Source organism: Anser brachyrhynchus (genome assembly GCF_964034855.1).
Source record: "Anser brachyrhynchus genome assembly, chromosome: 5".
Classification (NCBI taxonomy): domain Eukaryota; kingdom Metazoa; phylum Chordata; class Aves; order Anseriformes; family Anatidae; genus Anser; species Anser brachyrhynchus.
In genome coordinates, this window is record NC_137699.1 from 30,255,836 (window position 1) to 30,283,269 (window position 27,434).

The window sequence follows — 27,434 nt, forward strand, 5'->3', positions numbered from 1 at the left end:
AATCCTGGTATCACTGAAGTCATGCTCCAATTGACTCTAGTGCAATTGGCAGTTTATTTCCAGTATAACAACTAAGCATGAAAATACAGTTGAAATGTAAGAAGTAAGATGGACTTTTATCTGTTTTGTTTGTCTTTTAATATGCAAGAACACTGGAACTATTTTGGAGCAGATGAGAACCTCGGTCCAGTAGCTGTGAGCATAAGAAGAGAAAAACCAGAGGAAATAAAAGAAAATGGGCCACAGTACAACTACCGGATCATATTCAGAACCAGTGAGGTAAGCAGTTTGTGACTGATAGTAAGAGAAACTGGAAGGGAGCAGGCTAAATAGAGTGTGTGCAGGGGGTTGGGGTGGAGTTTTTAGGCTTTTCAACATGGATAGATTTGTCTCCTCTGTATATACAATCCAAGAATCTCCTAACAAAGGTATACCACGTGTTTACATTACAGAGAATACAAGCGAGTATATCAATGAGTAATTCCAGAACAAGCAATACAAAAGGCAGCTGTGAAGATTGTTTTGGTTAAAGCTTGAGAAATTTACTGGAGCTATATTATGTAGAAGTCAAAAAAGAAGAAGAAAATTACTTCCTGCAATTTTATATGTGGAAGTGGTTAGACTTTGAAATGCTCCACTAGAAATAGTACTCCTAATCTTCCCAAGTATTAGTTTTCTGTGAAATATAAATCTGTAAAGAATTTTGAATCATTGGAAAAATTTGGAGTTCTTTTAGCTATCAGGATGAGTGACATTTTGCATGTCAGTGTCTGTTTCACACAACACGAATTAGTTGGTGTCTTCAGACTCCATTGAGAATTGGAGAAAAGTACATTTTGCTCCAACGCTGTTGCTAGTCAACCTTGTCTTTGTACATAATTCAACATATAAGCTATTTTTGTTCTCTATGCTTAGCTTATGACATTGAGAGGCTCTGTGCTGGAAGATGCTATCCCTTCAACTGCAAAGCACTGCACAGCCAGAGGACTTCCGCTTAAAGAAGTGCTTGAGTATGTGGTTCCTGAGCTGAATATCCATTGCCTAAGGCTGGCCTTCAACACTCCGAAAGTCACAGAACAGCTTATGAAGCTGGATGAACAAGGGGTAAGTACAAAGCTGTAGAATGAGACAAATTGTTTTAAACAGTCAGGTTACTCACTGAACTGCAAAAATCCTTTTTAACTTTAATTGACTTCAGTCAGTCTATTAAAATGCCCCATTTAAATTAAAGCTTATCATCTATAGGGAGAGAATTCTGTGTCTTTCCCCCAAGTTTTGCAGTATATTTGCTTTGTATGAAATCAAGCTCACTGCTGTAAGTAGTCTAAAGTTTTAGTTTAGTGTTATGGCAATTGTCCATTTTAATTTACTTTAAAAGAGATTAAGTGATTGTTTTTCAAAGACTGTTGGATAGGGAGTTGCTTTGTTCTGATTTTCATATTATTATAATGACAATTGAAATCTCCAAAGTTACTGAATGTTTTGTTGTAAAATACTAATGTTGTATTTGGCACAATCATTACCAGGGTGCTGCCTATAGTTTTTTTTTTTTTTCTGTCTTAAACAACTAACATCAAAATACTCTCACCCTCTTCATGCAGTTGATTTTCAATTAGGTGGTAGTTTCCTGTTCTCTTTAAAGATGGAACCAAGGTTTATTAGCTATATAGCTCAGACTTTACTCATGGACTTTCATTTAGCTAAGTGAATTTTATGATTAAAAACTTTGACAGTGACATTTAACAGCTCTGTTTTGAGTACTGAGATTGTTGGTGTCTTTCTTCTGGTCTTTTTTGTTGCTTATGATCAGCCTTTTCTGCACAGAATTGAAGTCTATGTTACTATTTTTTCTTGCTGTCAGTCTGATGTTGAAATATAGCCATTATAAAATGGAAGAAGATTTAATGATTATCTGCACCACAAGGGAGGGAGTATGGCTATTCTAAAAAGGGTCAGATCTAAAAAGATTCAAAGATCAGCACCTTACAAATATACCCTTCAAGAACCTCAAATCTGAATAACGTTGATTAGAAAGTCTTCCCAAGGGGGGAAAAAAAATCTATCAGAAACTTCTATGTAAATACATAAACTCTGAAATGATTTCTATTAGATATCTAATTAGAAAAGTAATTTAGTATAATTTGGTTCAGAAATTGGTTATGTATTTTAAAAAAAATTAAAGATGAAATTATCCTTACTTCAAGTCTTATCTGTCATTAGCAATCTGGAGTGTGATATAGTATGTTTTTTTATTACTATTTAAACTTTTGAAAATCATTAAGGGCAATTGATAGTTAAAAATGTACTTTCTACATCAAAGTATTTTTCTGTTTTTGTGGTAATGAAACAGTTTGACACTTCTAACAGAAAAAGATAAGCACACTCTGTACTAATTAGAAGCTGCATTTTTTATCAATTCCAAGCTAACACACAAATTCGGGTAACAGCTGCTCCACTAATTAGGTACACAGAATGTTTATCACTTCTTCTTGCTGTGTGTGTCACACTTTCACTACAGCTTAAACAGGTGCCTGTTTGATATAGCAACGAGGAAGTTTTGTAAATTTAAGAGTTAAGACTATGTAATGACCTTAGCCTGACTTAGCTGTTAAATTTCACCCAATAACTCCTCCATTGAGACAAATTTGTATCTTTTGATAAAACTTATTCACCAGTTTTGGTTAAGGTAGGCTGGCTTTTTGTTTTAATATTCGGGTGAGGTTTTAAAGCAGTTGGTAGCTTTCATATTTATTAATTTGCACTTATTTAAATTTATCTGCTTTCAGCTTCCAGACTTTTCTTCTGATATCTTTCTCAGCTACATCTTAAGAGTCATTTTGGTGTGATTTTTTTTTCTGCAAAGGTTTTTTGTATGCAGTCATTAAATCATCTGTTGATCTTGTTTATGATAAACTAAACAGATTGCACTTTTCAAGTCTCTCATTGCAACATATTTTCTCTGAATTTCATATTATTTTTGTCTGAGCTCTGTCTCCTAATCTTTCAATTTCTTAAGAATGTAGATATCTGAGCTGCATACAATATCCAGTATCAGAATGGGAATATGCTGTAAAGACAGGTGGCTCTTCTTGTCCATTTTTTTGACTGGTGTATGTCAAGTTGCATGTTTCTTACTTCCCTTTAGTCAAGGTAACATCTGCTGTTCTGTACATACAGCCCACATTGTTCTTACCTAGCCATTCTTTTTATTGACTTGATTAAAATATGTTTGTTTGAATGGTTCCATGTTAAAAAGCAATCCAATCATTCTGTTTCTTAGTGGCAGCTTCCTGGCTAATTACCATTTACTCATCTTCATCTTGAATGCAGAGTTCATGGTAACTTTAGGTTTACATCCAAATATGACTTTAAAATTTGGATATCAGGGCAGCTTTATTCCAGTAGAAGTTTATGGTGATTCCTTATTCACAAAAACACTGTGAAATGTCTGTTGGTTTTTAATATAATTCTGTATTTATATTAAAAATTGCTGACTGGTTAAATGCAAGATGTGCTTTCCACTGTGTTTCACGGGTTGTTAGACAAATACTGGAAGTGCACTTCTACCTCATATATAAATAAGTAAATGCTTCTAGATTATTAAAATGAAGCTGCTACTTCAAAAGTTTTACCACAGCATAATTCATCCTTCAACCCCTTCTTTCATTTTAAATTTGAGTTATGCACTTAAGGACCCTAGATTTAGCGGAAGGTGGAGACGTAATGGGAACTGTCTCTCTCCCACTGGATCTGTTTGGTTTTTTGGTTTGTTTGGTTTTTTGATTTGGAAATAGCAGCTTGTTGTCTTGTGAAATTTCTTTTTTTTTTCTTTGGAAGTTCAGCAAATTGAAGAAGGTATCATACTCTTTGCTGTGTGGTCCTTACTTAGTTCCTCAGGTTGACATTTTCAAAGGTATAAAGGGCAGTTGTTTCATTGTTCCCGGGAGCTGAGAATCCCATTCATATTTATGCCCTGGAAAATCTTTCCTTCACCCAAAATTGAAGCTTAATTAGTATGTGTGTGCTTGGTGAGATCTGTTCTCTTTGTCCTAACTTGTTTAAATAAAATTAGTAGAACCTGTTGTAATTAGCAGAACAGCTAAGCCATGAAACACTTTGACCCATCATATTCCCTTCAGAGTAGACAGAGGGCGCATCTGAGGAATGAGTATTGCCTGAATAGTCCACATCAGGATTTCCCGCTGATAATATGGAAAGTGCGGTTGCAGTTTTGGAAGTTGGCCTGTAAATGTTGCTTTCATACAAAAGAGATTGACATGCTGTACTCATATTTTCACATAAGAAATTTGGACGTATTTGGGAGATAAAAGTTAGGTAGTCCTTGCGTCAGAAAATTGAAAAAAAAAAAAGTGTTTCAGAGGGGGAAGAAGAAACATCCTAGAACTGTGACTCATTACATGTGCTTAATTACTTCAGCAGGAATAACTAAGCCAGGTTGGTCTTTACCTGTCTTTTCTCCCTCCTTATTTTCCTGCTGCTAATACTTTCTCTGTCACAATGCCTCTTGAGTAGTAAAAGAAGAATATAATAATAAAATTGCATTTTTCAAAATTCTTAAATTTTATTTCTTTCTTAGAATAGAACAAATTCTGAGGGCTTTTAAAATAACCCACTGTAAATATAATTAGTTAAAATTAATGAATTTTACTTGAATTGTATCTATCCACATCATCCCAGAAGGTTCCAAGACCTTGTTTTGTGACCTGTTAAATAACTTCTGAGAGCAAGTCTTCATATATTCAGATGACTGTTTTCAATGTCTGTTTACAGAAAATCTATCAAGACTTCACAGTAACCTGTAATCCAGATTTGTAAATCTCTGCCAGTTTTCATAGACTTTTCTGGATTTCATTCTGATAGATCTGCTTAGTATTTTTTTTAAATGGACCCTTTGCTAAAATTGACAAGTAGGAGGAAAGATTATTTACTGTGCAATAGGTACGCGCTAGAGAAATTAGACACAGTCTCCAAAACACTCCTTAGCACTCTGCTGGTCAGAGTTTCTGCATGTGAAAATGTTTACAGAGTTGTCAGTAAATATTGTTGGTCTGCTTTTTTCCCTTTTATGTCTTCTGTTTCTGTAGTCCAGACATAAAATATGCAGATGTGGCCTTTTTTGTGTGTTTATCAGTGGGAACAGTATGTTTTGAAGAATCACAATTGTGGATGGATTTAAAAAATTTACTTTCACATGGTTAGATGCCGCTTTATTATATAGCTGTTTTGTTACTGCATTTTTTTTTAAATCAGAGAAGGCCAATGAATGTCATTGAACCATTTAAACGTGGTTAATAGTTAAGCACACTAATAGGTGAATAGTTTTTTTCTTCTCTCTAAATGAAGTACTGTTAATTTTATCACCAATTATAGAAATGAGTGAGTGCCATGCCCTGCTTTTCCATGTGGAAGGTTTAGTATAGTATAGTAACGGCAGTACCAGCCTAAGTCAAGTTCCTGATGCTTTTCAGCCAACACTTGCAATGTAGCTCAATTAAGACATTCACCATTTGCAAGCTGCGATGTCTTCTTCCGGAAAGTAAGGAACATCAATGTTTGTTTCACTTTGGAAAGCAATTCTACATCTTAAGATTAAATATGCCATTGTCGAGGCAATCATGGTGGAAAATAATGAGAACTTCTGGAACTAGACTAACATTTGAAATTAAACTGATGGTTGGGTATTTTTCTTCTTTGTGAATTAAGGGTTTAATTAAAAAATCTGAAGTGAATTCAGTAAATAAGCTGCTATATCACTTGGCATACATACAAGATTTTGTATTTTTCCCTTTGCAGTTAAGTTACCAACTTAAGGTGGGTATCATGTACTGCAAAGCTGGGCAAAGCACAGAAGAGGAGATGTATAACAATGAATCAGCAGGACCAGCCTTTGAAGAGTTTCTTCAGCTCTTGGGAGAACGAGTTCGGCTCAAGGGATTTGAAAAGTATCGTGCTCAGCTGGATACAAAGAGTAAGACATTTTCTTTTTTTCTCTTAAGTGAACAAAATACATAATATGGTTGCAAATTGACTTTTTGCACAGAATTGCTAAAAATAGCCTCTTTGCTATGGGAAGACAGTTGCTCAATATTGGAAGCGAAAGCAGAGCGAACACTTAATTTGACCCATACCCGTATGCTTTTTCAATGCTGATAATTACTGGATTTTTATACTAATTTCATATGAAATTGTCACTGAAGCTGCAACATGAAACCAGTAGACTGTGGAGCTGTTATCAGCATCTCAAACCCATTATCAGTATATTGTAATGAATAATCAAAACAGTTGGTATGCAATGAATTTTTTAATAATGTGCTAATAGACTGACTCAAAAAAAAAAAGTTTTGAGAACCCATCTATGTAATTCCACCTTGATGAGTTGATCTGTTTTTATGCAATGTCTGTTGCATGTATGTTCTCCTCTAAGCAGTTTTTCCTGCTATCAAATATTCTTCCCTCTGTGATTTTTCTTCTGATTTATGGAAATAAAACTGTATTTGACAGTTTTAATCATAAAACATTGCAACAGAAATGCACTGGAAAGATGATTTTAGGTGACAAACTATGGAAAAAATGCTTGGTTTTTGGAATTGAGCTTGTGAAATACCTGTTTATCAGCTAGTGCTATTTTATTCAATTTGTAAATCCATTTAAAAATACTCCAGGGACAACTTCGCCCTGTCTTCCTTTTCTATGAGTATCGGAACTAACCAATTCCTATGGAGATCTCTTGCTATTTTGCTCACTTGCAGCATAGGAATTGAAATCAGGAGTTGAGTCATGACAGCAGACAACATTCATCAACTTCAGTGCAGCAAAAATTGCTTTTGGCATGGTTCTCCTCTGACAAATTCAGTAACTTGCTCTGCTTTACTGCTCCAATATTCTATCTTGTGTGCTTGGTTCTTGCAGGGATCATGTTGCCATCTCCTCATGTTGTTCTTGATCAGCCTAAGCATTACTACTCTGAGGGTTAGAAAACTTCCCATGGTTTTAAACCTAGATTAATACCCGTGCTTCACACATTTACCATTAAGCCACCTCTTTTTGTTGCAATACTCATATGATACCCTTTGTTACTTTTACTCTCTTGAGTGCATTTACGCATTGCAGCTCCCCTCTGTGCTTTTCTGATGTTAACCTTAATTAGCCAAGTTGCTTTTATTGATTTGGGAGGTGTGGATTTCCCTACTTCCCCCACACGTGCAGTATTACCTGGTAACCTTCTTCTGCACTTGTCCCAGTTTGAATTCATTCTCTTTAGTTTTAGTGGCTATGATTACATATGCTATTCCAGATGAGATTCAGACAGTTTCTTGCCTATACTGGATATGTAATACAATATATTCTAGGGTTGGGTTTTCCTTTTTTGTTCCAGAAGTGTTAGTTTGCCAGTTATAAATATAAGTTAAGTCAAAAATCAAACGTGTATAGAAAACCAAAAGTATTATTTATTATTTCATCACTTCTGCTTTTATATTGTGACCTCCTCCTTACTTTCAGTAGGTGCAGTAAAATATTGCCTTCCCTTTCTGTTAGTTAGTTAGTGTAAGACATCTGAAAACAAAACAAAAAACCTGTGGACTGTTACCAACTTCTTTGGTGACGGTCCACAAGTTGTTTTCTAGTACATGTAAATGCTGTATGATTCAGGGTTCATTCATCTGATCGGATATACCCATGAAAGCTGCAACTGCCTTAGGTACTTGAAATTCTCTCCCAAACAGCAGAATTTCCCAGTAATATTTTAGTTCCTTCTTGTTGCTTCTTACCTGGGGAAGGAGCCTTGTCAAGTTCTGATTTTGTTATGTACTACAGTATACAACCTGTTGGGTGGACATACATATACACTTTGAGTTAACAGAATCTCTCGTAGTTTTAAGACTTACTCTCTTGTGGTAAAACTTTTCTACTCCGTGCTGAGAGCTTATGTTTTTTTCCCACTTCTGAGCAGCTTATGTACCCAATAGACTACCTGTTCTAAAAATGTGATCAGAAAGGAAGGGGGATGATAGATAAGTGGGAACTGCTGCTTTCATGAAGTGTTTCATAAGTTTTGTTTCAGGCAAGGTTTGCAAGTTCTTGTCCAGGAACTCACCAGCTGTAACTTCATGAACTCCTCAGTTTTCTGAAATCTGTAGGGTTAAGTTGTCCACAGGATCACTGAGGAAACATGAGGATTACATAGCATGCATGAGTTCTTAACAAACATGTTTCAATACCAGCAAATGCGAATAATAGAAACAGATTTTTGTAATTCATCTTAATGGAGCTATGTTTTCCTTTGTGCCAACATTCAAAGCACAGATTGGAAGTGGTGGAAGAAAAGATAGGTGTTTTGTGGGCACAACACTAAGCTCTTTGGATAGATACATCCAGGAACTGTTAATGCATTTTTTACACAGACATAGATTATTAAGAAACATCTGCTTGGTTGAAGGTGTCCAGCCTCTACTACATACTTAGTAAAGTGATTTTTGAGGTTTCCATAATTGAATGAGTATTTAACTTGACATAGCATTAAGAAGCAGCAGCATGGGGGGGAAGGAAGCACAAGATTTAGAATAGCTGCCCAATGGTGGAACAAAAGCCAAGCTTTCTTTGGCTGGAACGTTTGTTAAGTGACAGTCTCAGAAACCTGTCTCCTTGAGAGTGGTACAGAAAGCCTTGTGAGACATACCAAACAGCATAAGGACACCTAAATGAAACAAGCAGGAATGTAATTAAAATCAAGTTTATACTGGGGTGTTGTTTCACTGGGAGTTTTAATTCCTTGGTGAGGAGCTGAAGTTCACAGTAAAAGTAGAAGTAGCTGTTTTGGGAGCTGTTGGTTCTCTCTAACGTAGGTCAGAGCTTTGCTATCCTGCAGTCCTGAGGCCATGCATCCTGCTGCTCATTGTGAGGTTGCTGGAGCCTTGGAGCAGGCGCTGTACGCTGCTCCTGGGACTCGCAGGTGGCTGAGGAGCTTGAGTTTCCTCCTGTTCAAAAACAGCTGTGTGTTGAGGTGTGGGCAACCCATGTTATTGCAGACCTCTTCTTTTCTCCTGCTGCCTCTCCAAACATCTGCGTTCTCCACTGGGGAAGAGACTGAGGACTGGTTCTCTTGCCTCTGCTTCTTGATCCTGAAAGGTGGCGATAGGCAAAATGCTAACGTCCAGAGATGGCCATAACAGCTGAATCTTACACATGGGGAACAGGCAAACAGCAGACTGCATACAGGCAAGATGTATTTAATAGTTACTGTAATTAAGTAACCTGGCTTTTCTGCCCTGGTCCTGACACAAAGCCTGTGCAGGAAGAGGCTGTGGTTTTGCCATGACTTGGGTTTATGGGGTTTTGTTGTAATTGCTATGGTATATAGAGGCCCGCACCTTCTCCCTTTTCCAGCTCTGTGCTCTTGTGTTGCTGGAGACCACCATCATGAAATAGTTCCTGTGTTCTCATTATTCAGGAAATTTTCCTGAATGAAAATTGTTCCGTGCCAGCACAGCTGGTTGCAAAGATGCTCTTAAAAACAGATGTCTGTTCATCAGCTTGCAAGAAAGGTCAGAGCTATGAAGCTTTGCTAGTTTCTGTACCTTTGGCAATACTTTGCAAAACAGAAAAAGCAGACGCATGATGTGAGACGGGATGGAAGACTTTCTAAGTGTGGAGAGAAGCTGATTTGTATATCTACTGTGGAAATACTCACAAGACTTCTGTATTTTATGCAAATTTGGTAATTTCACTATAGCAAAAGGCAATTTCAGAACAGTTGTTCTTAGAAATTTTTAGAATTAGGGGCCTAATTGGTAAGTATCCGTAACTGAGCCAATTTTTAAAAGAAGGAATCTCATGCATCCTATTAACGGAAAGCCTATTTAAGTATACTGGATCCGTCAAGGGCTTTAGCTTTGGAGCTTCGCCAGTGCAACAGTGGAAAAGAACTGCTACTTTTAAAGTTTTGTTTGTGTTTTGAGCATTACCAGAGGGGAAGCAGTCTATCTCCTGGCAGCCTGCAGACTTCGGATAGGAAATAGAGCTTGAAAAAGTCATCACTCCCACAGTTGCTAGGAAGTTTATAGGCATCACTTTAAAGTAGTAAATACCACAGCAATCTTTGAAATTATAACTTCAGTCATTTGACTTTGTTTTCCAGTTGTCATACATGCGTTATTTCCCTTCCCCCTCACTCAGTCTTATTTCTCAATACTTTAAATTAGTAAATGAAATCAGGTAATGCAGGGCCTGGTAACCCAGCCTGTGTGTTCAGCAGAGCCACAGAGTGGTTGGTGCAGGAAACAGAGATCATAAACTCTCTTACAACTTATATTAATTAAAAATCTATCTGATGAGATGAGCAATTTAGCTACTAATGATAAGTTTCTGGATTAGGTGTTTATATTATATGAATTCTTGGTTAAGACATTACAGTATTAAAACAGCATAGAATATTAAACAGATTAAGAATTTAGGGAATGTATGGATTTCAAGCTGATGTTCAGTTTGGGGGCTGTTAATAAACTGCAGTGTTTCTAATGAAATAATTACCTTGCACTTCTTAACTTATGCTATATTACATCTTTTCAAACACATGTAAGAAAGATTTGTTATTGTGTCTAAGACATCCACTGGGAGACTAATGACGGAGAAGGATCAGAAGCTCTTGGATTGCTTAAAAAGATGACATGGAGGGTGGAGGGAGCGGAGCAGGGCATCTGAATTTGTGTGTTTGTGCTACACAAATGTTTGTATGTTACAAAATAAAGGACTATTCAGAAAAAGTGTCCGAAAGTGACTTGGCTCTTACAGCAGTCAAACATGAATGCTCGGTGTAGTCCTTGTGTGTAATGGAAAGGGAGGCAGGTTTGACAGGTGTTGGCTGAAGATGGGCCAATAACTAGGAGAAACTAGGAACAAGCTAGGGCTTTTAAACAGCAAATGCGAATTGGAAGAACATAAAGCTCTGAAACTTCTGTTCTTGTGCTTCTTAATTGTGAGCACTGCTGCAATTTGTAGTAATGGCTGTTCTTTCTCCTGTCCAGTTGGTATCATTTTTTTTGTTGTTTACCTTCAATTCTTCACAACATATTTTCCTTCTAAACACTGAGATGGATTTTCTACTCTTACTGATTTTTATTCAATTTCCTAGCACACAGTTTTAAAAAGCTGCTTAGGAGCATGCTGGCCAAGTCAAGTGGCTTCAGTAAGGTTCTGCTTAATAATTGGAATAATTGAATATATTACTAGGAGTGTAGCCTTCTTACTGAATTTGCAGAACCAATACTGTTGTGGGATTTCTGCTCATCTTGAGGGAGGACGGACAATGAAGAAAGAGCCCTCTTCAGACTCCATTCATGGAAGTTGATAGTTTGGCTTAAACGCATGGGTGTTGTTCTAGTGTAGCATTTACAATAATGAGTCAAACTACTTTATTCGGTGTTGTCTCCTGACATGCTCCCCCCTTAATAAATAGAGCATATAAAAATATTAAGGTTTATGTACAACTGTACAAATTTGCGTATGGGGCGGGGGGGCAGTAAGGAGTTACATTGATGTTTGGGTGACTTTCAAGTGCATCTGTCTCCTTCAGCATGCACTGTAATGATAAGGCAGATGATGCAAGCTGCTGCAAACTGAGTGCAAGAAGAAATGATTCCACTTCAGCTGTCATGCTGTTGTAATTAGCATGAAAAAATATTCAGCAGATAGCTAGGTTTTTTTTGTAGTTGTAATGTTGAGTGTTGGAAAAGAGAGCCTTTGAAACATTTTCTGAGTTTTTTGATAAGAATCTAGAAACACTTTTTTCTCTTCACTTTTTATTAAATATAGGTGCTTTAGAAGTGCAAAATCTCTGTGCAGCTCTAATGTAGAAATTTTTGCATTTAATTTTATGGATGATGTTGCAGTTTTTAACTGATACAAATGCTTCCTTTATTTTTCCGAATTTAACAGGAAAATAGAAATTTTTGTTAAAGCTAATACTCAAAATCTAGGTAAACAATCAGTGCACTTTACTGTATTCTAAATACTTCACAAACCTCAGAGCTATCATTTCCTTAGTAACATGATCTGCCAGTAAAATATTCCAAGGTGTAGTGTTTAACAGCTTAACTTTTTTTTTGTTATAAATAGCTGACATTATGTAAAGTAGTCACATGTTTATATAACTTCAGATAACCAGGATGCTTTTTTCTATATGTAAATTAGTTATTTTTAAAATTCTATTTGAAAACTGGCTTTTTGCACTGTAGACAGCAATTATGTTTAATAGAGTGTGTTTACTGTTTTGGCTTTAAACGTATTACTTGTTAAATTAATGGAACATTTTTCAGGGTGTCTTTTTTAAAGATAGAAAAAGTAAAAATTAAAGTTCCCAATTTGTCTGTAACCAAGTGTTGTCTTCAACCAACACTTTGTAAACTTTAATTATCCCCTTCTTTTTTTTCTTCCTAAACTTCATAATCCCAGTTTTTATCATTTTCTCTCCGCATGGAAGTCTCTCCATCCACGTATAATTATTTTTGTGGCCTGTTTCTGGATCCCTTCTATTTCTTCTATAACTTTTAAAATAGGGTGGCCAGAGCCCAAACCAGGTGAGAGTACCTTTGATTAATATACCAGCATTATAGTGTCATTGTCAGCATTTTCCACCATCATCTGTAAGCATGCAAACACCCCATTTTTGACTACTCCTTTTCCATTAAGCACTGCTTTTAGTGAAGGCTTTTTTTTGACTTATTACAGTTCATTCAGAGTCCTGGTATTTATGTTTACAAGAACCCTCTCTGTTCTTTCACATATTGTGCATTATATGTCCATCAGTATCCAGTTACGCATGAGATCATGGTATGCATTCCCAGTATCTGTCTGCCTTTCTTTTCAAGTCCTTTTTGCATTCCGTGCAGTTCAGTTTCATTCTGATTAGCCTGAGATGCTGGATGGTGTCTGAAAACCATGACATCTTGCTACTCACATGTTTTTTCCAGAATATCAATAAGCTTATGTCACACAGTTTCCGAAGAATCCCTCCAAGTATCGCAATGCATTGTATTTTTGAACTGAGTTGAAAGTTGGTTGTTGGTTTGTTCTGTTGGCTTACTGCTCTGCAAAAGCACTTCTCCATTTCTGGGTGACATTTCTGAACTCTAATGTCTCTGAGGTACTGTCAGAGTTGGGTTTCCACCCTTATGCCTCCCCAAACCCCCCCCCTCCCCCATTTTTAGAAGCGCAGCAAAGGGTATAAAAGTAGAGATGAACTAATGGGCGAGTGACTTCCTAACTGTGCAGATCCAGACTGGCCTACCAAACGAACCCAGATTGCCCCATTGCTTTAACACAAAGTAGGAAGCTTTTATTTAACTGCATCGTATGTAAATTAATATATTTACTGTGAGGAATGCTTTTTTATTATATTACATTACTCTGTAACTTAGTACTTTTATACACATGTAAATCATGTGTGTTTGTGGAGGTTAATACCCACCTACATTTTATAAATACGGTTTGTGCTTCTCCATAAGTTAGTCATTTTTCATGCTTAAATGGGCTTTTTTCAGGATATTCTGGTAGAAATTTCCTATTCCTAGCAAGTTCATCACTGACAAAAGTAAACAAAAAATTATACATGCTGCCTCTATGTGTCATTTTGCTTTGGCAGGTGAATAAACTCTGGGTGAGTTTTTATTTGCTTTCATGTAAGCTAGGATTGAGGATGCATAGGAATTCTCATATTGCCTGATGATTTTGTTGATAGCAATGAAACTTGATTTTTAACTTTTTTAAATAATGCTTTTATTTTCTTTTTTTCTTTAATTGAAGCTGATTCAACAGGTACTCACTCACTGTATACAACCTACAAGGACTATGAAATCATGTTCCATGTATCTACTATGTTGCCATACACTCCAAACAACAAACAACAGGTAAGGTGGACCATGTCTAACAATTTTTCCTCTATCTGGAAAGTGGTTGAACTAATGAATAATTATGACAACTTTTATTTGTTACCAGCAAAGGAAGCACTTAAAGATCGGAAGTAAAATTGGCCATCTCTGTGTCAAAAGATGAGCAAATCAGGTCATTGTAGGTACACCATAGCTATATTTTACTACAGAGGACTGTTTTCTATTTCGCTATGGATTATTTACTAAAACTTTAATATTGTCGGTAGCACATTTGCATTTGGTATATGAGGTCATACCTTAAGTCCAAAGGACCGTAGTGTACACAAAGTAGTTTTCTAACTTCTGCAACAACGTCAATTATACTTCAAGTATTGCATTCAGTGAACTGTAATATGTTTGGAATCAGAGGTTATGAGTGAGTGGTACAGCACTGCATAGCCATTTGAAAGAAGACATGATACAAAATGCTTTAATTTTAATTTTTAATTTTATTTTTAACGTATGAAGAGCTATATAGGCTGACCTGCTTTGTTACTCTGAAGCACTTGTAAAAGGAGAGAGACAAACTAAACCGGTGACTGCTTAAAAACAATAAAAAATGGCATTTCTTCTGTGCTTTACTTGGACTACTGCAGTTAAATAATGTTACCGTCTCAAATTAACGGAGAGAAATAGAGACATTTTCCTTTCAGAGAAAAAAAAAACAAAGGCCAATAAGGATCTCATGATACCTTTTATAAGAATAGAGAGATGTTAATCCAAGTGTCCTGACCAATTTACAAGTTAAATAATTACATTGCACTTACATAAATTCTCCTTCTGATACATTTGAATAAAGTTAATTTTATTTTCCTTTTTAAATATTAGGCCATGTTGTTGCATATGGTGTGTATCCATTTGAATCTAGAAATTGTTAACTTGTGTTTCTACAAGTAAAATTGAGATTTCCTTCAAGAACAATAAATAACACGTTATTCTTTTTACCTTGCTTTTGTATACTAAATATTATACTATTTTATCTATCTTTACTGTAGTCTTGGATTTACTGAAAGAAGCCTATCAGAAAATTTTTATAGACTGTTTTAAGGACAATGACAACTTTTTTCAACTCGATTTAGAACCTAACCTCTGGCTTGTGAAATTGTGTGAAGCAGGGAATGTTTTCCAGCTTCTGTCTATCACTGATTGATGACTGATTACATACTAGCAGGTGTTTGTTGTTTTTCTCATTTTTACTTATATTAAACTTTCCTCTTCCTATATATTAGATGTAGAAATGAAACTGTTATGAAAATAAATGCCCATGCCCATGAAGTTTGTTAGATAAATAACTAACATTCTGTTACTTAGCATGTAAATCCTTATCTGTTTTGGTTTTCAGCTTGAAATGTAAAATTGAACAATAGTAATTGAAAATAATGAGAAATAATTGAAAAAAAGTGAGAAGACTTATTTAACCTGTGGTTTCTTTTTAAGCTTCTGAGAAAACGACACATTGGAAACGATATTGTGACAATAGTTTTCCAGGAACCTGGAGCACAGCCATTCAGCCCAAAGAACATTCGATCCCACTTCCAGCATGTCTTTGTCATTGTGAGAGTACACGGTCCCTGTACTGACAGCGTTTGTTACAGGTAGCTGTCACTAGTTTCACTGAAAACATGGAATTGAGTGTAAATGGAGGTGTAGTTTTTTATTTTTATGAATTCACTTTTTGTTCAGGTAACTTAGGCATCTGAGTTTGTGCCTTTTTTTGAAATGAAGACAGTGGGGAAAAAGTATGACTAACCCTTCAATAAGAAGCTAGTTTTTTGGTAACGTTTTGTCTGAAATACCTATTACTTACTTTACTTCTGTCCAAAAAAAAATAATACTCTTCCATAGAGCATTATGCAGCAAAAAATCTTACTGTAACCTTCAAGTTCTTAAGATTAAAATAGAAAATGCTAATTGGTAGCAACATACAATGAAGTATTGCAAGATAAGATTCCTACTTGGTGTAAATTTTTTAACTAAACTAAGCGTAGAAATAATGCTCTTTTAATGTAATTGGAACTCTTTACCTTTGCTACATCCAGAACTCTTGCTGTATTTTTATTTTAAAATACTGATTAATCTCAGCAAATTCTTAATTATTATTATTTTATTTATAATATGAAGTGTCAGAGTAATGGGTTTAGACCAGTTGTCTTGAAATGAGATAGATGAACGTCTGTATTTCAGTAAACATAGGTTAATTCTAAGGCCAAGTGTTTAATTCAGTCAAGCGCTTATGTAAAGGAAGAGCAAAAGCAGTTGACTGCAGTGTCTTTGAAGAACATGAACATACCATCTCAAATAGATACAGTGGAGTTTGAAGGTTTTCCCTTCCCAACAGTTTCTGGTAACACCCTCATGCAACAGTACTGGAATCAGTGCTGTACTTTGTACATGTATTTAACTTTCCTGGAGTTAGGCATGTTTATGTTGATACTCATTTTAAGGCAGGTTGTTGACTGTATATAACTAGATAGACGTTTCTTAATCTTCACGTTGTTTCCTGACCCTTTCTACTAAAAACCCAGAAATGGAGAACCATAGCAGTTGGGGTACTAGAGTTTTAAGTTCACTCAAAACTCTCATTTTGTGTTGTACTTCTGAAGACAAACTGCTATTTAGTTTATGTGGACATAGCCTGTTCTTAAACATTCAGACATTTCAGGAAAAAAAAAAAAAAGGCAAAATGATTTTGAAGGAAAGGGAAAGTAGGAAATCCCTCCACTACAAATATATTTTCCATCTGAACTTGTGTATTTACAGATTTGTTTTCAGTTACTGTTTTAGATAGTATGACTCACTTTAATTTTTTTCATTATAAAAGCATGCTAAAGATTTATACTCTTTACTGTAATAAATCTAAATATATCATGGGTTCTTCTAGTCTTCAGGCTTTTGAATCTCTTGTATTTGTTTTTCAAGTATTCACAACTGTAAGGGCTAGAACGTGATTGATTACTATTAGTGAATAATATATAGTGAATAAAATTATATGAAAACTTCAGCTTTAGTGATGCAGTGACACTACAGATTTAGATTTTAAGGGATGGGAGCTGGAAAAAAAAGCTCTAAGTGTGTCTGTGTTCATTTAAAAATTGGCTAGGTGCTAAGTGCCAATCCTGCAATTTTATGCATGCACATTGGTCTTCAGGCTTGTGTGCAGACCAGATTGATGCTGGAGTCTGCACATTGTGTGTTTTGTGTACTGTCTTTTAAGACTAAAATCCTTTCTCCTCTCCTCCCCACCCCCTCAGTGTGAACACTTGATTTAAATTTATAGAATTCCATTATGAAAAGTTTTTCTAGGAAACTTTTCAAAGCAAGTTTGACCTCTTTTCGGTGGATTATTTGGAACAGTTTCATAGATTCATAATTCTAGACAAAACAGGAAGCCATATAGAATAAAATTGTACTGGAATTTATATTAAAAACTACATAAAAGGAATAAAATCAAGCACTGTCTTGGCCAGTGATTCTCCTTCCCAGCTAAGATAAACAGTATTTCAAAAGTCTGGCTTCTCCGTCAACATCATTCACATTTTAAAACTTCTCTAGCATATGTTAAAGATTAAAGTCTTATCCCTGTGGTTCATGATATTGAAAACCTAATCAAAGAAAATGTCACTGGTAGTTTTTCATTAAATTCAGTTAATTGTGTTTAAAGCTTAGGCTCGTATCTCTTAACGACAGACTCTTTAGGACCATTGAAGATCATCAAGAGCCAGATAGTTGCATCATGGGCACTCCATGTTGCATACTTTATATATGTATATATGGCATATGTTTGAAGGAAATATGGTGGTCTATGGCATCTTTGAGTATCTGTTGCCAGAAAAAAATAATTAAAACCCAATAAATTAAAATCAAAACCAAGATTTGGGTGATCCCCATCCATTCCCCTCCCCTCAAATACTTGGCTAGTGTTTCTGCAATCTCAGTTGTTGATTTTGGGGAAATTTTCTTAATTGTGTTGAAAGACTCAGGTTAGAATAAAGTGTAAAACTAATACTAGTCAGCCTTCCAAGTTAACGACCACATACACTTTTAGTATACTTTCATGTTTTTTTCTTTATTAAACTACATTACCGTGATATTTTGGCCAAAATTAGTTATTGCTGCTTTATATTAAGTTCTGGATGTGGTAAATCAGGTCTGAATGGTTGGCGTACTTTTCTACAAAGTTGTAACAGCACAGTTGGTGATCTCTACTTAGGAGAGACTGCTGAATGAATAAGCCTTTCAGATGAGCCTTTCAGCAATTTAGGTGCCTAAATTATAAGCTAGAATAATAGAGTATGTCAGAAATATGCTGGTTATAACAAAAAGAAACAAAAATCAGAACTACAGTACCTGACTGACTATGTTATGACAAAAGCAGGTTTTTGCATTTCAAGTTCTCTTTAAGCTGTGGTGCTGAGAATGACTCAGAAAGTTCTTAGAGGAAGAAATAATTGGTTCTCTATTCATACAGTGAGGGACATGGTCTCCGCACTGGCAAGATTAAAATGTAAATATAGGCATATTGCTGGGAAAAGGAGAAAAACATCAAGGGGTCAAGGAAAAAAGGGAATCCATTTTATTTATTCAAAAAATGCTGAATTTGCATATACTGAAAACACTCTGCTTCTTCCTTATTCCTGTATTTCTTTTAGTGTTGCTGTGACAAGATCCAGAGATGTACCATCCTTTGGACCACCTATTCCAAAAGGTGTCACGTTTCCTAAATCAAATGTGTTCAGGGACTTCTTACTAGCCAAAGTCATTAATGCAGAGAATGCTGCTCACAAATCAGAAAAGTTTCGTGCGATGGCCACCAGGACCCGTCAAGAATACTTGAAAGACTTGGCAGAGAAGAATGTCACCAATACACCTATTGACCCTTCTGGCAAGTTTCCCTTCATCTCGCTCGCTTCAAAAAAGAAAGAGAAGTCCAAGCCTTATCCAGGAGCAGAGATCTATAGTTCTGGTGCTATTGTTTGGAGTGTCCATGCAAAAGATTACAGCAAGGGTATGGAAATAGACTGTCTCCTAGGCATCTCTAATGAGTTTGTAGTCCTCATTGAACAGGACACAAAAAGCGTGGTGTTTAATTGCTCCTGTCGGGATGTGATAGGGTGGACTTCAACAGACACAAATATCAAAATATTCTATGAGAGAGGTGAATGTGTTTCTTTGGAGAGCTTCATCAGCAACATTGATGACATCAAAGAGATCGTCAAAAGGCTGGAGGTTAGAATTTGTTCTCTTGTTTGATTCCTCTTCTTTGCTTGCTCTTCTGACCCCACCACCGTGTAAGGCTTCAGTTGCATCAATGTTTGGGATGCCTGAAGCTGTTCGGGTTGCCAATCAATAAATCTGTTAGGACTTTTCTGCCTTTACTTCTCAAAATCCAATATTGCCCTGACATTTAATCAGATACCAGCCAACCGCAGCAGGTTGTGTCAAATGCCTCAGTATTTAAAACAAAAAAACCACAGGGCTTTCACATACATAAATTACTCCTGCACAATAGATACTGACATGTTACCTTTTTTCTTTTGCTTGTTTTTCCTTCCTTTCTTTGTTTTATAGGCTTCTTGTATCTTCTTTCAAATGAAACTGCAATATCTTTGAGACTGTCTTTCTGTCACCAGCAGGGCGTAGTCCCAATCTCAATTACAACCTTCAGATATTCTCCTAATGCATATGATAAAATAAAAATGTAGTCAATGGTGGTATCTCTATATAAAACATCTGTGTGTTCTCATTTTTTATCGAATTAAATCATTAAAGAATGTGTTATCTTTTATTGTCTTTTCTTTAATTTTACAACTGTAGATGTATAATGACCAGGAAAAAACATGCCCTATTAAATTGTTCTTTACCGTATTAGTGTTCATGGTGGATAGAAGAGGTGGCATGGACTATAGCTTACTATGTATAACAGCTGCATGCCTCTACATTACTATTCTGATTGAAAGTTATCTTGCAGTTTACTGAAACAGCTAGAAACAGGTAGCTTGGTTGTCTGGTTACTGAAGTGTAAGAGAAAAAATAGAGATGTTTGTGTAACTCCATGTGTGTGTTTGTTGTGTGCTGCCATGTTTCTTCTAAAATTCATGTGGTTTCAGTAAAACTTCCAGGCTAAACTTGGGTGACAAGACTCTACTGAAAATACCAGTTTGAGTGACAAGATTGTTTCAGTTGGTTGAATACCGAGGACTGTGATATATTTTCCCCGATCGTGTCCCATCACTGTCTTGGGAGGTGCTTGGTTGATTGTACGAAAATGTAGTCCTTAGACCTGTATGAGCACTGAAAATATGAGTGCTCACTAAATTTTCTCTTCGTTTTAATTCACAGCTTGTGACTAAGGGCTGTGAAACAGTGGAGATGACTCTGCGTAGGAATGGACTGGGCCAGCTTGGTTTCCATGTAAACTATGAAGGCATTGTGGCAGATGTCGAGCCCTATGGCTATGCATGGCAGGCAGGACTGCGACAGGGGAGCCGGCTGGTGGAAATCTGTAAGGTGGCTGTAGCCACCCTGAGCCACGAGCAAATGATTGATCTTTTGAGAACATCTGTAACAGTGAAGGTCGTCATCGTCCCTCCATATGAGGACTGCACACCACGCAGGTATGCTGCAATAGCTACTTTTGGCCAGAAATTTTTTGAGGGAGGGGAGGAATGCCACCAAATAAGCATTAACTCCAGAAACTATGGCACAGTTTTAATATACAAAAGAAGGGGCAGGGAAAATTGCCAGTACTCACATTCTGGGCCCCACTAAATATTCATTGAATACTGCAGTTTAATAAGATGTCTAAAGAACCTTTAAACTACAAATGGAAATCAAACAACTTTTAATTGAGAATTCTGTGTTTCTGCTGTGTCAAAAATAATTATACGTTGCTCCTTCTGCTTTCCCATTTGTTGATAGTTTGTAGTGTCTGTGGATGTAGTACTTGAAAGATAAGAATGAATGTATACTTTTCTTCTTTCACAAATAAATAAGGCTGTAAATTACTAAGGTCTATCAAATCTATGGATCTGTCCAGAGAAAATGCTGTGAATTGTAATTCTTCTTTACTTAGTAGTAGATCTTGCTGCCTGCCTCTTGCTTCCAATCTTTGTTAAGCCTGAGGAGGCTTGTGTCTACTGTTTTATTGCTCGTACAGATTTTACATGTAGTTTGATCAGAAAAAAACATTAGTTTGTGTATTCTTTTTTCTAAATTGGACACTGAGTCTCTGCATTTTTCCTGAACTCATACCACCCAAAGCTTTCTATAATTCTTACTCTTCCCTTCTGAACTCTGCAGATATCTGCATTGTTCAGCCACATAGCATTATGTACTTGCATAAAAGCTAGAAGAATTCATATTTGTTTTTACTGTGAGTCTTAATAACTCTTGTTGTAACGGGTAGCAGAGAGGAAAGGCGTTTTATTTGTCCCCTAGTTGTCAATGGAAAATTGAATACGTCAGGGATTAAAATGAGCAGTGGCATAAGGTCACCCATGAGGTATTTGGAAAGCTTTTGTACAGTATTTAGCAGCCCAAGCAAATGGAACGTTCAGCTGCAATCATAGCAAAAGGATTAGAGCAGAAAAATCTGTGTGGAAAGCAGAGATCCTATTATTTCTGAACTAAATTAAGTACAGCCAAAAGCAAGCTTACTGTTAGTGTATCCATACTCACAGCAGGAAGAGAAATAACTGCACTTGTGGAAATACAGTTCTCAGCAGCAGTGGGTTTTGTTGTCTTGCAGAGGGCAACTATAGTCATAGTAGGTTATTACCCAGTTACAAAATTTTGTAAAGCAACTGTTTATCCTGTTTGCTTTATCCAAAATCATTAAGGTTTAGAAACGGTGTCTTGAATTTGTGGCTATCCTACAAATATTGCTGAAGATTTGACTTAAATCATAGCACAAAGCAGTATCTCCTCTGGCAATCAGTTTTCCAAAACTTGAGTCCTTTCATTGTGTCCTCTGGAGGTCATTTAGTATTTCTACTCCAGTAAATTGTACAGACTATAACGGAAATGAAGATCTATTCTGCTTGGTATAATACATTCACATGAGAAGCAGTTCCTATCCTAATAAATTGATTGACGTAAAGTTGGAGGAGGAGCATGGGTGCCGTTAGATGGGGTGACTTGCCAACAGTCACGTATGCAAGGTCAGTAGCAGATAAAAAATATATCCAAATACCCTGATTCACAACCTAATGCCCTGCACATAGGCAAGCCTTGTTAAGCTTTTATCTCGGCTAAAACATAGTCATTAAAACATTGCCGCTGAACTCATTTAGAGGACTGGTTGCTGACCTTGAAGTTAAGGACACAGCAACTAGAGGGAATTTTGTATTCTTGCTTCTCCAACTGTAACTATGCCTACAAATAAAGAGAAACCCAAACAGCTGAAGTATATAATCATTAGGTAAACAACAGCAAATACTTAAAATAGGGAGGGGGGGAAGAAGGTGAGGGGAAGTGCCAACATTTCAGTTGTACAGCGAGTGGACTTTGAAAACTAATTTCCTGATCATCCCCATTTCCCTTGCAGTGTTCCACATCACACAGACTGGTTTCTTTTCAGGTGAAGCTGCTACATGTGCTTCAGAAGCACTCCTCATGCCTTCCAACTGCTAAGTTAATTTACAGGTCAAGGCTAGAGTTAGACCAAAGTAAAACTCCAAAATGTGTATCTTGTGAACAGCAAGACCTCAACACCAACTGTTTCACTCCATCTATTCCTATTAGACTGCAGAACTTGCTAATATCATTGTATACAGATAACAGGTTACCACTTTGTTTTATATTTTAACTGGGAGGAGATACTGATAGTTCTCCACATTAATGTCATAATCACTTAAAGGAAGAGCTAAAAAAAAAAAAAAATTTGCACTGATTGTTTACAGAGCTTGACATTCTTTTCTTCCCCATGGGAAAATGATGTGTGTAGGTAAACAAAGTAACCACAATAAATATTCATGCAAATAGAGACATATATATTTGTCAAAATTATCCTACCCAGAGCTGAAGGTCACATTTACCTTCCAAATCAATCTACCATATTAAAATCTATGCAAAAGTTTTCCCTGCATCTTAAATGAACTGGGTTAGCTCATGTCCTTAGTCCAGTTTTTGTGCTGCCCTGTTCCTGCATTTGTGGACAGAATGTACTTGTTTTCTTTTTATAGCGATGTTTTTTTTCTCCTTTCCAGGAGTTCTTCAGAAAACTACCGCATGCCAGTGATGGAGTACAAAGTGAATGAAGGAATGTCATATGAATTCAAATTTCCTTTCAGAAATAATAACAAATGGCAGCGAAATGCAAACAAAGGACAGGGACCTCATGTGGCTCAGGTACCATCCCAAATTCAAAGTCCAGTAACATCTAGGATTGGCTCGGGGAAAGGAGAAGGGAAAATGCCACCCCCAGAACGAGCAGCCAACATCCCCCGAAGCATCTCTAGTGATGGGCGCCCACTGGAGAGCCGAAGGTACGTATCTTCACAAATTGCTTTTTATTGCTGCTCAGCATCTTGTCCGGAAAAAAGCACAATAGATTTATCTAGGTGTCTAAAGACTGCTTATTATCTTGTTTTTAATTAATCAAAATGCAATATGAATATGAATGAAACAAGCCAAAAGCAAATATTTCTGCTTGGAATGGCTAACCACAAAATAAGTATTATTAGATTGATAGGATATGTTTCACTGTGTTGGACGGTATCTAAAATTCCTATATTGTTACTTAGTTTTTAAATGAGTTGCAAAGTTTTAGATCTAAATGTTCCTGAACCTCTACGTTTTGACATAGTAAATGAAAATTCATGGTTTTATAGGCTTGGTGAAATAACCTAAAGCTCCTGAGGCAGGAATAGCATTTAACGAGATTGTACAGCAAGGGAATTCTGACCAGCACAGAAAGCAGATTTATCTGATTGGGAAGCTTTTGGACTTCTCAGGCTGGATTCTTAAGTTCACATTTATCTAGCATGTGGGTTTTTTTGTTTCTTTTTAAATAAGAAAGCAATTATTATCAAGAAAGGTATCAGGAACACCTTTCACAGTGTTTTTGTTCTTACATGAAAAAGATTTATAATTCTCAAGTGAACTGTCATTGTTTTGCTTGCCTGTGTATTTACAAAGAGATGTTTTGAGGGAAATAAAGTCATAGCTTCTAGGTCTTGTTTTGGACAATTCCTTAGGAGAAATAATTTTTAAAAGCTGCATACAGATTCTAAGCATGTTTTACATTGCTGAAAAATATAAAGCAGTGGAAATAAGGTGCATAGTGTAGAAAATTTAGAAAGGGAGTTGTAATGAATGAAGCTAAAACATTTTTCAAATCCTTAAGAACTGGGGATGAAAAATATATCAAAAGACAGTACAACCAAGACCAGAAAATTACCAAGGTGAAACTGAAGCTTCTGTGTAAGCCACTGTAACAAATGATGCTAGTTGGTAAGGACTTCAAATTCTTACTTTATTTTTCATTAGATGCTGGCATACGTATGCACTTAAACTGGTTAGAGGGTGTGTCCCATACCCTCCACCTCCTTGTAGCTTTGTGTAAGCTCTACAGATACATGCTTAAAGCTTGCATTAACAGGAAATTGCCAACCTTGAAAGCACTAGTAATACGGATGTATGTATGTATATATACAATTTATCTTTTTTCTTTATTTGATACAGTTGTGAGTGAGGAAGGCTGCAAAAGCCTGTGAGACACTGGACTTAGTTCTGTCTGTAATGATATATTTAGTGGAAGATAAAAATTGCATTGCTTCATGCAATATTTGCTGGTTATAGTTGGAGACCAGTAGATGATGAGTTTGATGGAATAGGAGTAGGTCTGTTTTTTTGTTGTTGTTTTTGTGTTTTTTTCCTCCGTCCTGTGCTGTAGAATCTCACTCTGTAGTTATGGAAGGCACAGAAATACCTGGGCAAAGTTTCAGGGAGTGGCAGGACATTGGATTCAGTTGAGCTGCTCTTCTTTTCATAAGCCTCTGTCTCTTTGTGGTACTAACCAAAGAATTTTGTCTATAATCTTGAGTGGTTGGTTCCATTCCTTGTGCTGAGGAGGATGAGACCTTGGCTGCACTGAGAGATGTGGTATTACTAACTGTGGTTTTCTTGTGCACAAAAATCCACGTGGGCAATACAACACACCTAAAGCATCCAACATTTATCCAGTTGCTTCTAGTGGGGAGTTATGGAGTTTTGCAAAGGAAAATTACATTTCCATATACTCAGTATTTGTTTTCAAAATGTGAAACTTTGACTTTCCATTTCCTTCATTTTCAAAGTATGTAGGAGGGTTTGTTTTTCCTACAGACATTATTTTATGTTTTTATACAGAAAAGGTTCTATTGGATTTTTTCATCCTGAAATGTATATTACCAAAGTAGCTTTTTAGTTTGGTGGGGTCTTTTTTTGGATGCCTGAGAAAAGTCTTCTCTCATATCTGTCTGCTCTTCTAAACATGTTAGTCTTGGCTGGATCAAGTTTAAATATAACTGCAGCTGTGTGAGGTTAACGTATTTCCAGTTAAAGTGAAGAAAAATACAGTTATGTCATTTTAAAGGAATACTGAAGGAAAAAAAAAAAGCAATAAGCTCACTGCAAGACTCTTGTTTGTCTTTTCTCTGCATGACAAAAGCAAGCTTTGCATTTTAGGAAGCTCAGATACTTCCATTCTTACTGTGTAAAATCTTGAAAATGAACCAAGATGAGATTTTCATAGCCCTGTTAACAGCTGTCTCATTTGATTTATTTATTCTCACCACTAATTTTTCTCCTTTTCAAAGAGCAAAGATCACATATCAGCAGATGCTGGCATATGCCTGCATGTTTCTGGTGTGGGCAGCAGTGATGGGGCTGCGTGTTGCTTTGCTCCCTGTGATTTGTTCCTTGTTTAGTTCCCTCTTGGTTGGATAAATTGATGGCAAAGAATAGTCTGGTAAGATGGGTACCAGAATCTATGCTGGTGGTCCATGTTATCTGATCCAGTAACAACCCTTTAATTAATGCAGTTATAAATGTGGCCCCATTGTATATAAAAAGGCTATTTCACCATCCCTCTCTGCAGTATTTATGTTCAATAGAGCATTTTTAAAGAGCTGTAGAAAGAAACAACTGTCACTGAAAAGAACATGAATGAGAGTTTTGCTAGTAGAGAATTTTTTTAGTGTGATCTGTTTTCAGTCTTCTCTGACGATGAAGGTAGGAGGGGAGGAAACAGCATACCCAGAGGGTCTCTAGCTCAGTTGTGAACGAAAACCCTTCATGGCCTGTGTGGGACTGTGAGAACGCAGTGACAGATAACACTAGAGCAGCAAGTGGGAATTCAGATTTACCTGTTCATCTCAAAGTAGGCAAGTTTTTCATGGATCACTGAAATACTCTTCTTAGTGATAGTAATCTAGCTCATTTCTGCATATTTTTTTTTTTGTTTCAGCTTTCAAGGTAGCAATTCACGTTGCATCACTGAACTTTCTAGCTCTCTTCTACGTTATGCTTTCAGAACATTTGGTTGTTCAAACTGATACTTTGTCTTAGCCCAGGGTTTGTGAACCATCAGGACTTGGGGGTCCCTGTCAGCCCCTTCATTAGCACTGCTCCGACCTGTGACATGAAACCCGCTCTGCATCCCTCTCCTACCCCCCTTCTTGTGTTCCCATCTGCAGCTCAAAGACCAGGGCTGGCTCATTTTCCTTCTTAGCCAGGCCACTGGTGCCTTACTAGTGAGAGTCGAAGCTCAAACTCATCAGCCTTACAAGCAGTAATTTTATGTTCATATAAAACACCTTATCATTCTTTTGGTTTTGACTTACTTTTGTCAGCCATCTGTCAAGAGAACCCATGAGAGTCACCGAAGTGTTACAGGTCCTAATTATGGCTCATTAGCAAGGCTGTGCAGATAGCCTGTATTTCCTTACTACCATCAGGGCTTCACTTTCCAAATGAAGGTGCTGCTAATGATCAGTGGGGCTGGATATTTACCTGTGAGAATCAGCACCAGTCAGCAATTTCAGAATTAAATTATAGCTATACCTCCATTTTCATGTTCAGCCGTGGTCTAACTATCGGCAGCTATCATTTGTGTCTCTTCAGCGCTGAGCCCTAGTTAACACATGCTGATGTTTGGCCGATGTTAATATTTAGCTGTTTGAAGGTGACATTTATCGCTCCTCGTTCCCGCTTGCTGTTGGCTGCACGCTCTTTGTTCGCTGAGCAGGGTGCAGTGACGGTGGTGACAGATACCCTCCACCGAGCAGCAGACAGGCAGAGTTTGCGATCCGTGTCCTAAGGGACATGGCAGCTGGGAAGCACGTGGTGAATTGGTCTGTGTGACTCTTCGAGCTTTGAGTCTCAGACGCTTTTTGGAGAAAGCGCAGAATTGCAGGAGGGGAATCCTGTCATCAGCCATAGCTCAAGCAAGTAGAATTTCTGAGAATAAAATAGAGATGTTACCGTAGTTCTGATATATCAGGCCTTACA

General features: G+C 36.7%; 1 protein-coding gene across 26 annotated transcripts in view; it reads left to right on the forward strand.

Moving 5' to 3' along the window:
* Nucleotides 1-27,434, forward strand: part of SIPA1L1 (signal induced proliferation associated 1 like 1) — a 205,577-nt gene that overhangs the window by 142,959 nt on the left and 35,184 nt on the right. For all 26 annotated transcript variants that reach the window (XM_080595949.1, XM_080595945.1, XM_080595927.1 and 23 more), the window contains 8 exons: nucleotides 149-279; nucleotides 916-1,104; nucleotides 5,815-5,989; nucleotides 13,819-13,922; nucleotides 15,381-15,538; nucleotides 18,593-19,169; nucleotides 20,283-20,557; nucleotides 23,150-23,428. In XM_080595949.1, coding sequence (XP_080452075.1) covers nucleotides 149-279; nucleotides 916-1,104; nucleotides 5,815-5,989; nucleotides 13,819-13,922; nucleotides 15,381-15,538; nucleotides 18,593-19,169; nucleotides 20,283-20,557; nucleotides 23,150-23,428 — 1,888 coding nt within the window. The remainder of the gene's footprint in view (nucleotides 1-148; nucleotides 280-915; nucleotides 1,105-5,814; nucleotides 5,990-13,818; nucleotides 13,923-15,380; nucleotides 15,539-18,592; nucleotides 19,170-20,282; nucleotides 20,558-23,149; nucleotides 23,429-27,434) is intronic.